This window comes from Balearica regulorum, chromosome 2 (genome assembly GCF_011004875.1).
Source record: "Balearica regulorum gibbericeps isolate bBalReg1 chromosome 2, bBalReg1.pri, whole genome shotgun sequence".
Classification (NCBI taxonomy): Eukaryota; Metazoa; Chordata; class Aves; order Gruiformes; family Gruidae; genus Balearica; species Balearica regulorum.
Window position 1 is genome coordinate 96,889,064 of NC_046185.1, and position 12,270 is coordinate 96,901,333.

The window sequence follows — 12,270 nt, forward strand, 5'->3', positions numbered from 1 at the left end:
GTCATGTTTGAAAAGTTGCTGTTTTATTCATATTGAATTTCCCTCAAGTAAAACAAAATGGTACCCAGCTACTGTTATAATATTGCTAGTACCTTGCCACACTGATACATAAATATTAACTGGTTGATATACTCTTTAAAAATCTACAGATCTGTGAGCTGTTGTCAGCAACTGTGGCTTTATATGCATATGAACTGATTTAGTGCTATCCCAATTTCCAGGTGCGTCGGGGAAAATGCATAGCACCAGTGCTCGTGTACTTCTGGAGCTCACTTTTTTTTTTTTTTTTTTTTTTTGATGAAACGCCAATTTTGGAAGGCTGGCACAGAATAAGGACCGAAGCAGAACGGATGCAGTGGGAGCAGAGTTAAAAAGCAGCTTGGGGAGCCCAACGCTGACTCAATTGTCCCTGCTTCTCCTCAGCAGCGCTGGACTGACATCCCAGGTGACCAGATGGCTTTTTAAACATCACTTCCAGGCAGACTCATTAGCTTACAGTGCTCTTTGCTATAGCTGAAAATTTCCTGTCTGAACTTCCCCTTCTGAACAAAAACTCACTTCCTAATAGTCAACATTTTTTCTGGAAAAGTATTCCAGAAATGTTGAAAATTTATTGCAAATACTTGAAATAGGAACATCTTTCTTAAAGGTCCCTTCTCTTAGTAGGTGAAACTAGTGACGTACAACAAAATATTTTGGTTTGATAATTGAAGTTATAACTGAAAACATTTTTTTTTAAAAAAACAGAGAAGCATTTTAGCCACACTTCAATTTTTAATCCATTGAAGCCAATGAATATTTTGACTCTGAAAAGTGAGGATTTGGTCTTATTATTGTAATTCTTTCATACAAATATGATAACGTTTACTCAACTTAATAAAAGCTGACTAAAGAAACAAACCAATTTTTTCTTTTTCTGAGCAAAATTAAACTTTTGCACACCACAACTCATTTGTGCTCTTCAAGTCATCTTTAAGCTGAAAAATGTAATCTGGACTTGATAACACTGGGACATGGATTCTATGGAGTAATATCTTTTGCTTTAAATATACTGTGAATGAAAAATGTTTACTGACTTTTACATTTTATCTATGGCCACCATGAGACAGCAATAAGGAAATTGCACTAGTAAAATTCTTGGTCTAATGTAAAGACGACACAGTCACATCTGTGCTGGTGCTGCCAAGAACAATCTGATTGCAGTAACTACCTTACTGGATGTTCTCTCCTAACTCAGCTTACTCAGCTTCCATTCCAGACCTGAGAAAAATCAGGTAGTGCAAAGAGTATATTGAAAGTTTAAGAACAAAGTTTCTTTACCGCCAGAGTTAACCTACTGCATTTTTTGAATATCAGCTTGAGTTCATGTTCAGTTTGTGTTACAATGTAGGTGAAGCTTCAAAATAGCTCCTGCTTTAACAGCTTTAACCCATCTAAGTCCAAACTCAACTTGTATAAGCTAAACATATGAAAACGTTCTTGAAATACTGGGTCTAAAAGTTCCCTTCAGACTATGCTGTTAGTTGCTATTCTTAAAATTGTAAAGAGTCATTTGAAACAGCAATTCCGTTTTATCCTACTCCAAAGCATTCATATGTGTTTTGTCCAGCATAATTTAAGGGGAAAAAAAACCAAACACCTCATGTGACTGCCTGACCTTACTGAAAATCAAATAAAATTCAACTGGAGCTATTAGGACCCACTGTCTAATATGTAGTCAGAGGTTATTGGGGGAGGTAGGCTGACAAACTAAAAAGGGGGACAGTGAAGGAGGGGAAAGAAGGGAAGCTGGCAAGCTGGAGGAAAGAACATTGATTAATGAACAAAAAACATTTTTGAAAGGTCGGGTGCGCAAGTCAGACTAGCCCTGAGGCAGTTCTAACTTACATGACCAGCACTTTCTGTACGCAGCAGGTAACCCATGCTGACACCAACTTTGCCGACATGACAGGGTTATTATTTTTGGAAGGATGTAGTGTTCTGGAACAATTTCTCTAATATATTAGTTAAAACTAAGCTTTCCTTCAACATCAAGCACGCATGTCTTCATTTTCACCATGTTTACACTGAACTCCTATCATTATTCTGGCCAATGAAAATAAAAGCTTATTCTTCATTTGTGAGTACTTGTATTTTCCCCCCTGTAATATATTCCAGGGCAGCAATACTGTATATAAGATTGTGTTCAAACCCAGATGCTCACTGCTAAGACCTCACCACTTACACTAAGTTTTGCAGTAGATGCTAACCATCAGAAGCCTAAAATTTGAGTCATCTCAGCACAGATCCCAAGGGCTTCTTTTGAAACATTCCTTAAGTTTATGGGCCAATATCAAAGTGGAAGAACAGAAAGGCAGAATTATTCAGGGTATAACACCTACATCTTCAAAATGAGCTAATGGAGGAGGTTCTCTAAAATTATGACATTAAGCTTTTGATGTGCATTATACAGTAACGAAGACAGGGAATCATCAGAAGGTCATTTAATCCAACTTCTCCTCCTTGTCCTGCATTTTAAGTGGACTTGCCCAAGACCTGCACCCTGGTTCACTAGACTAAAAATGAAGTTTGGTGCAGATGCTAATTAAATGTCCTCTGTGAGACTCAAAGAGGACTTTAAAGCAAACTCTGGAAAAATGGTAAAACTACTAAGCATTTCTCTCAGACCTTTGGATGAAGCACAATAGCCACCTCTAAGCAATTACTCAGGTGTATGCACAAGCTAGAAGAGACAGAAAGACAGGTACATGGACTTTGCAAGTATTTCTCACAAACCCATATCAGCAATTCCTTTGCATTGAGGAGCAGCTGGACAAAAGACGGGTCAATGTGAACTAGCTCTTGCTTCATACTTACAACAGAGACATGCAATTTTGAATGGGGGACGTTCCCCAGGTAGGAGCAAAAGCAGCAGGAGAAACACAATGCTGTAAGCAAGAGGCAAGGCATGCCGGAGTCATTCAATCATACTGCCTGTAGTCTTCTCCTTTCAATGAAGCCTGAGAAGACAGTACCTTGCCTCTGAGGCAGTAAGCAGGATGTGTGCATCCTGCCTAAGGAGGAACCTCAACTCAGTGATTTCTGACAGATACATGTATTTGTTTTAACATCATGTGACAGTCACATTCGCAATTTCCCTCTTTATATGCATGATTCTTTTCATACAAACAGCTGTATTTACACTGTTCATTATCCATTACAGATGATAAACAATTAAAAAACAGAAAATGTGACTTCGCAGCACTTTATGTATTGTAAACCAAATAGCTGAAATGATCTGTCCACAAGTAACTGAAAGCATCAAAAGCAACTTCTGCATATGGCACTATCTGAAAGCTCTTTGGGATGGGGACACTCTGTCCTCTAGCTACACAACACTGCACAGTGGAAGAGGTGGAGGAGGAAATCTACCATTCAGGTCATACTGCAAAATAAATAATTGAAAATGGAAGAAACTCTCCTCTTCATTCTACCAATGCCTCATAACACCAAAAGAAACCACCACACAGAGAGATGGGGATTGTTTTTCAAACCGTAAAGAAGCTTTCACATGCCAGAGAGTTTATCTGAGACCAGTGTTTCAACCAGCACTAGGCATTAGCTACAACAGTGAGCAACTGACACACAACAATCCTGCCACGCACAGCATGCTTAGGCAGGAAAATATGTGTGCCTCAGTCACAAAAGACAGAATAGAGCCTCAAGTGTTTGGGCTCCTTCCAAAATAATCCAAATGCTGCTTTTTTGGCAAATGGGGGTCAATGGAGCTAAAAACTCACAGAAGGATTTGGGCATTCATGTGTTTATATACACCCACTCGTTCATTTATTATTCTAAAGCTACTTTACAGAAATCAAATTACATAGCTGACAAGCTGCATAGATAAGAGAGAATAAAAGTAAAATTTAAAATTAGCTGACAACACTACATGATGTAGTGTATATTTGGCACTTTTAAAGTGAGTGATGAGGGTTAACCTAGGGGAAAAAAAAATTGTACCTTCCTAAATTGCACCTTAAATTATTAAATAAATTATGAACATGATGGAATGCATTAAATATATAAGCCTGAAGGAGAAAGAGCGGATGTGTTTTAACTTTCAAAGCAAAGATAGCACATTTAAGAAGTGTTGCTTACTGTCTGGATACTTTGTCCGAAGTAGATTTCAGTGTTGTAGAAGTTGCCATCATGACTAACAGGCAGCGTTGCCCTGGCCAAAGGCTGGTTCTTTAGTTTGGGCCACTCCAGCGAGCCACCACCTAAGCGGCTGAGAACAGAAACTTTGAGGGTGTAGTGACCTTTGGGGACCTTATCTTTGACTCCCCTCAGGCATTTGATGTGTATTTCTATCGGCTGCGGTATCTTGGAGCAGTCAACCTAGGGAGAAGGCTCTGAGTTACTGACCTGGGTTGAGCTGACTTTAACCATACAATTAGCAAGAACAAATTTCTTCAAGAAAATAACTACCAAAAAGCAGACAACATGCTTCTTGTTCAACCTGCAATTACCTATTGCTAACCGAGGATCTGCAATTAGGGAGGTCAAAAGTCATAGAGATGACAGATAAAAAAAAAAAATACAAATACTACTAATAAAATGTTTGGCATCCTTGGAGGGAAGGTGGAGCTGTTGAAGTATGACACCAGAAGCCATTAGTCTGCAATAACAATGCAGAATTAACTGGAAAACAACACCTTCAAAAATATGGCATGCTTTGCAAGACAGGCACAATATGTGATGTGGTGAGCAGGCTGCAGGCACGGAGTAAAAGGCAGCGCAGGCCATGTTTTTATACTAATAATTAGCCTTGCCAAAGCTATTAGTACTGTGTAATATGCAGACTATCCTTTCACCTTCTGATTATCATATAATCAGATTCTCTTAAAAATAGTAATCAAAGTGCAACACGTGTAGAGTTTAATAACAACTCCCTACAGGCACCTTTATTCCAAGTCCAGACAAAAGGAAACATCTGCTGCTTGCTGTTGACAAGATGTTGTCTGAGTTACAGAATGTTTAGTATGGAATAAGTGCTGTGTATCAGAAATGCCTTTCTGGTGCTTTCATTGTACGCTCAGTTTAAACTATAGCTACATCGTCTTGCCTGAGTAAAGGCGTAGGGTCTGTCCCACTGCGCCAGCAGATACCTCAGTGCTGCCCGATGCCATGCTGATCTGCAGGGTCAGGCGCTTAACAGGGACTCCCAGTTTGGCTCCAGTGTTGACTTCAATGTACAAAGTTGCTTCTGCAAGAACTAACTATTTAGCACTTCAAATCAGCGATGATTTCCCCTCCCCCGAGGAATCAATTTCTTCCATTATTTTGAGAAAACACTAGTGCTAGGTCATCTTCTTTTAATGCAATGTGATACAAGAACCCATACCACACTTCAGAATCAAATGGCTACCTTGACTACTAGGTTTAGTAGTCTCACAGTTTAAGCCTACGGTAGCTAATAATCTCTTCTTTAATCCTGTCTTGGATTTATTTTGGAAGAGATAGCATATTTCCATATAGATAGAAAGCTTCTGGAATTAAATTAAGCAGTTAAATAAACAGTTGAATTTGTTAAACTTCTTTTGTTTCTCAACACAAACCATACTTAACAACTAATCTGAATGACAATTATTTTCAGCTTAATTAGAAAATCTTAATTAACAATGAAGATTTAACCTTAATATTTTTGGTTTCTGAATCATATATAAAAAAAATTAACATTATGTGAATAAATAAGACAATCTTTTTAAACCTCAAGGCAGGATTACTGATGCAGGCAGACTTCGTTATTAAACACATTCTAAATTAAACGCCTCTATGAATTTTATACTGAAATATATTGTGATAGTTTTGCATGCCAAATGTGACATTTTGTATTTTAGATTCATCTTCTGTAGTAATTTTGGAAATGTCATACAAACAAAGATTTTGTCATTTACCAATGGAATTACTATGCATGGCCGGTTAGCCATCTCTTTTCTGGCTCTTCTGGTTGTTTCAAGTCAGCAAGCCATAAAAAATCTTTATCTCTCTGAAACACAGCAATTTGGAAGATAATCGAATAGTGACTGGGGGGCAGAAACGCCAGTCTGAGGAATTATACCACAATCTCTCTTGCATTTACAACCTTCCTCAAAGCGGGTGTCAGTCGAGTAGGAAAAGGAGATAGAAGATTCATCATATTTCAAGCCTGTCTCATTTGCATGGTGGCATAGCTGTCTCATCTCCTGCTGAAAGACTTTCCTTGGCCAGCGCTGACAAACTGTTTTGAAGAACTCTTGCCATGCCCAAATGATTCATCATTAATAGCTTTAGACATTCTCTTTAAGCGTATGGTTACTTCTGCTGGAAAGCATATTTTGAAACCTGCTAAATTCTATCCTCTTAAACTACGGGGGGGGGGGGGGGGGGGGGGGAGCGGAATTAATAATACAATGCAATTGATCTAGTCATTTATGACTTTGCATCAGGGAAAAAAGCACTCATGGAGAACCTCACCTTCCCACAAGGTCCTGCTGCTCCATTTAACCCAGTATTCACACCTGCAAGGTTACCAAAACTGGCTACCATTTCTTCTTCACATCCATTCTCCTCTGCTTCCAACGGCTGACTTCCCACTCTGCAGCAGTTAGAAAGGGAAGAACAACTGAAAAGAAACAAACTACAATGCAGACACAGAAAGCACTTGCCATTGCAAATATATCACAGTTCAATGTTTTCCTTGAATATATCATAAGCCTTGCAGGGCACCCAGGAGAAACAACAGTGTGCTAAAGAAAAGAAATGGCTAGGCTTCAAAAAGCAGCACATGAAAAATGCAGTCACAGCCCCAGTAACATGACCAATATTTGTCAGTCTGTGCCACAAGTCAACCTAAGGAACCTAAAGTTTCGCTGCCCGTATAATCAGCTCTTTCTGGCATTGGGGTTCGGGTTCCAGGTTAAGAATATTACAGTAGGAAGCCATTGCCTCTGTTGACACTTTGAGGACCAATTGACAGCTTCAATAAACTGGAACAGGTTTTTGGAAACCATTCCAAAGGTTCCTTGGGGACTGGGTTGCTTTAAACCACTGAAAAAGTCTTATTATATACATAAATCTTACCTTTTTTGAAAAAAATCTTATAAATTTTCATATATAAATCTTATATCATTTATAATATTCTAAAAGATCTTATTTCATATATATATAAATTATATATATATGTCACATACAGATATATACACACACATATACATGCACATACACAAATTTTCAGCTGCACATGAACCACTAAACCTTCCTTGACATTCATATGTTAACTTCTTGTGTAGTTAAAATAATTTTGGGCGTAATTACATCAACTCAAAGATTTTTTTTTTTTTTAAAGAGATGTCCCTGTAGCAACACAGAATGCCAGCAAATAGCGTAAGGACAGCCCTGCATTTGATAACCCAACACTGCCCTGCCTAGTGCACAGGACACATGAAAGGCACAGTACCCTATGGAGAAAACCCTGTTCCTAGAGCACAGCAGGAGCAAATGCAAACCTAAGTCATTTACAATAAGCACTATAAAGCTGTATACTTCGGCAATCCCACCCTGTCTTTCAACAGACACAGAACCATGAGCAATTTCTCTGTCCCTACTTGGCACCAGTATCTAAATAGAAATGGCTCTAAGTAAAAACGTCTGTAGATGCTCTGCTGGCTTCAAAACACTTCAGCTCTTGCTTCCACAACACACTTTAAAAGGTTAGGGGTGGTCAACCAGCCATGCCAGAGCTGGTGATGCTCCAGCCATACTTACAGGTGGAGCCAGGGCAGACAGCAGAGCAGAAAGGCACAGCAGCTCTCCAGAGCTGGAGGCTGAGCGGGTTGTTCATGGCCGGGGGCCAGCCATGTGCCACCCTGGGCATTGAGGGGAGGTACCACTGAAATTCAGGATTAGCTTGGGCATCTACAACACAGGCAATCAGAGGACAGACTCTCTTAGGTTCCAAGCCATGTATTCAGTTAAGGTTTTAGTCACATAAGAAAATACTAAAATTTGGTGTTCATTTTTAAAAAAAAAATCAAAACCAACATTTTCCTGGACTGCACTTCTGAAGCATTCCTTCAGTATTTTCTGACTTGCTTTTGGAAAATTCAATTCTAGTGTCTTCATTCCTTTTTCCTCCTTTGCATGCTAGGTGATAACATGAGAAGCCTCCACCTTTACACAATTAGCATGCTTCTTTATCAAGCAAACTATTTACAGACTGCAGTCATGCTAAACATCCCAGTCTTGCGCACACGTGCTAGCTATGTAACACATAGTTCAAATTCCCCTCCTCTGAAACATAAAACCTGGACATACCCCTGCCTCCAAGTTCCTGACACATCGCTACAAATCAGTTTATACTCAGACCTTGCCTATGGTTTGGGTTTGGTTTTTTGTTTTAAGAAACATATATACACATTTACATCAGTAAAATCACCACTGGTCCATAGCTAAGCTGTGTTCCAGATTCCTATACCAGCAGAATTGCACCATGTGAATGCACAGGCAATAGCTAAATCAGTTGGAAGGTCTGTGTAGACACCAGCCCCAATAATGTATGTGGGAATTTTGCCCAAGCCAGGACCAATGAGAACTAAGGGCAAGATTCCAGTGCTAAGGATTGAATACAAGAGGCACAGGGTCAACCACCTTTGAAGTTTTATCCTTGAGCTGCAGTCAAGTCAACTTGGGTCCAGTTGTCCTAAATGGAAGAAAAAGAAGATGATGCTTGAAAGTCTCTAGCTAATTTGTAGAGCTGAAATGTGTGAGAAGTTAACTTCTCTCCTCAAGAAGAATGGTCTGTTTGGAACTTTGTACTTATTTAGTTTCTCATGATGGAAATTATTTCACTTAATTTGGTTAGAGCTGCATTGACACAGGGGTTCATTAGGACACCCATTTGCTTGCAATTCAATTTAAAATTAAATACACTTTGTTGTTGATTTTATTACTTTTAAACTACTGTATCTATTGCCTTTATTAGCTGCTAATACACAATTATGAAGGTAAACAGTTTTCATTACTGAACATCAAACATTTAAATAACCACATTTGATCTCTTTTTGGGTTGCACCATTTTTCTTTCTCCCCTTTTGCTGGGTATTAGATTCAAGAAAATAATTTATTCAGTGAAGTTAGTCCTCTTTTGTGCTCACCAGCATGCTCGTCAGCTGTCACAGCAGAACACAACTTCCTTGGCTGTATCCACAAGGGTTATTTATTTCCTCCATTCATTTCCTTACAGGTAATTTGATGCATGTATTTATCTGAAGGTCACATATAGCTCGATCACAAAAACATTGTTCCAATTCTTATTTCCTTCACTCTCTAAGGGTAATTCAGAGGCATGGATGAAGGGCGCTGGGAGAAGCCATTTGGTCACCTTTTGAAGTGCACTGTGTGTAGCACTTAAGAATGGCAGCCCAAGCTGGGTATCTGAAAATGGAGGTATCCAAAACAGAGGCCTCTTTCAAAAGCACAGGCTCAGTTTTTCTAGGCCCGAGGTCCTTTGTCTGGGAAAAGTTCCATTCATTAATATCTGTAAAGCACTTAAAGACATTTGGAAGGAAAGCACATTAGATAGAAGTACAAAGTAGCCCTTATCTGACATACCTTTGAAAGAGTTCATGAATCCTGGCCTCCAACTTTTGTTTCTTGTGGTGAGAGATTTCCTTGTGGTGCTTTGAGTCCTACACACCAAAAAGGAAAACAAAAAAGAAAAACCCTACATTTTGTTTCCAAATGTACAGAAAGAACATGGAAATAAAAGCCATAAACATACAATTTTCCAAAGTTTTGCCTTAGGTCTTCTGGTTGAAGGTTTTCAGAAGCAATTAGGAATTTCAACCACCATTAGTTTTTCCATAACTTTTTTTACATATATTTTTCCATATGTTTACCCCATTATTGTCAAGGGAAACTGAGTTCTGATCTCCTTTTAAAAGCTTGATTGTTACAATGTATATTTGTGCATGGTAGTGCCCCACAGTCCATATTTTTACTACACCTAATGCAGTCAAATATATGCGTACATATGTATATGCATGTATAAGTGTGCACAACAGAATGTAACATGCAAAACAGTTAGTCAGACTACTGGAGAGCCCGCAACTTGCCCCACTTTAAATCTGCTACAGATCTGGAGGCCTTGCATCACCACAGCTGTTTTTAAACGTTTGGTAAGAGGGACTGGCGTTTTTGCGTGTTGCAGCACGTAGGAGGCTATAACTTGCATAAGCAGTTAGATTGAGGAAAACAAAATTCTTCTCCCTGACCCGCACTGTTCAGAGATCTCACTGAATATTCAAGGACATATCTTGTGCTTCCTACTGATGTCCCTGAGATCATCATAAAGTGTGCATGCAAGACTACCAATATACAAGGATGCTTCCTACTGTATACCATATACTGTTGTCTAAACAGCGTAAAATTACGTTGCCCTTCCACTTTCATCAAGCCTCAAAGCCAAAAAACATTTTGGTAAGGAAACAAAGTAATAGCCAATGGAGAAAGATTCCCCATCAGAAGGCTCCGTATCTGGCTGTTGAAGTCTCTCCTTGCTTCCAAATCTCTAAATTTTTCTTACAAATATCTGGCTGTTTCCAAGGAAGCTTAGGAATCTGTTGAAGACAAAGGCATTGGGAAAATTATTTGCAAAGCATTCTGCTTATTTCCAAAATGAAAATTATCAGAGTATAAAAACAGACTACAAACACATATTACAAAAGCCTGCGTGAGTAGCTTTTAACATAACTTGTTTAAACCCTGTAAAATTAATGCAGAGACAACATGGTTGCCTTAAAATACAGCATGATTTGTTGGTAAGTCCCAGCAGAGAGCCTCAAGACGGATGCAATAAATCCTCTAGGCCCTGGTCAAGCATGACACATACACAATTACAAAGGTGACACGACCAAACTAGCTCAAAGCAAGACCTTTCAGCTCTCCACATGGCAGCTGTATCATGGGCAACGCTCCCTCCACCACTGCTCCTCCGTTAGTGGGAACCAAGCCCTCCTGCTCCTGGACTGCTTTTGGCTGAAGTTCACTAGGAATCTCTGGAGCAGGGACCGGGACCCATTTCTCTCCCGCCTCCACAAACACTGGCACTGATTTTCTTTCCCCAGCCTGGTGAATCACCACCTACGGCAATTCTCCAGGAAGGGCTGGGAGCTGGCGCCGGTCCCGGCTCTGCTCCAGCAGAGCTGGTAGCTGTCTGGTTAGGGTGATGGGACTCCCTCTTGTGCCACTTCCCACACTCTGGTGGGGGCTGAGCCCCCTGAGGAACGCACCAAGAGAAAGGGCAGGTTGTTCCTCCCTGGCTGCCCCACAGGGACATGCTCTTGCAGGCGTAGGGGACCCGTCCCAGCGGCAGCAAGGACCAAGCAGCGACATTCATCGCCCCTGCAAGGCACAGGAGCCACTCTGCCACGGCTGGGGCGTTTTGGGAGGGTGCCCAGCAACAGAGCTCAAAGTCCCTGAAAAAGCTTAATGACAAAAGCTACCAACCAAAAGACGTCAGGCATTTGGTAGCAGATGGGAAGGGGTTTAAACTTTTGGGCTGAGGCAGTTAAAGTTAAAATTCAGAAGGTGGGGGGTGGGCTTGGTTCATAATTTATCTCCTGGATCCAGCTCTTGGTGATACCTGGGATAGTGATTATGAGGTGCACACTTAGATTAAGAAATAAGACAAAATAGAAAATACACTTCATGTAAAATGTCAAGTAGCCATAATATTACAACAACCTTCAGACATTACCAGTCCAGACTTAAGCTGAGCCAGAAGTAGAGGTTTTTTTAAAAAAAAATAGAAATTATTATGTTACCAGACTCCCATAGCTATCCAGTCTCCTTGTTTATCATCCTAATCTTAATTAAATAATGAATATTCAAAAGAAAATATGAATCGGGGTTCTCTGTATGAACTGCACTGTTTTCTATCTCTCTGCCTCTGAAGTGGCAATGGGAATATGATTTAAAGCTATTTCTCCTGGATCCTAGTAAAATATTTGTCAGAGTGTCATGATAATTTTTAAAAAGCTCTATCATCTACCTAATAAATTTGTTAAGTTTATTCAAATCTTATTGAACAGGAAAAGTGCAATGAGTCATGGTTAATATTTCTTTACCCACACTAAGAAATAAAATATATCAAAAATTCAATGCTTAGGGTCCTATTCAGAAAACCTCTATGAGTCTGTAATACATTTTCTACATGATTAAAAAAAAACAGGAAACTTGCTTTAAAATGAA

At 39.6% G+C, this 12,270-nt stretch overlaps 1 protein-coding gene across 1 annotated transcript in view; it reads right to left on the reverse strand.

Moving 5' to 3' along the window:
- Positions 1 to 4,514: 4,514 nt before the first annotated feature.
- Positions 4,515 to 12,270, reverse strand: part of LOC104633852 (orofacial cleft 1 candidate gene 1 protein homolog) — a 45,306-nt gene continuing 37,550 nt past the window's right edge. The window contains exons 7-9 of the mRNA XM_075747196.1: positions 9,631 to 9,707; positions 6,496 to 6,616; positions 4,515 to 4,526 (exon numbers count right to left, since the gene is read on the reverse strand). Coding sequence (XP_075603311.1) covers positions 4,515 to 4,526; positions 6,496 to 6,616; positions 9,631 to 9,707 — 210 coding nt within the window. The remainder of the gene's footprint in view (positions 4,527 to 6,495; positions 6,617 to 9,630; positions 9,708 to 12,270) is intronic.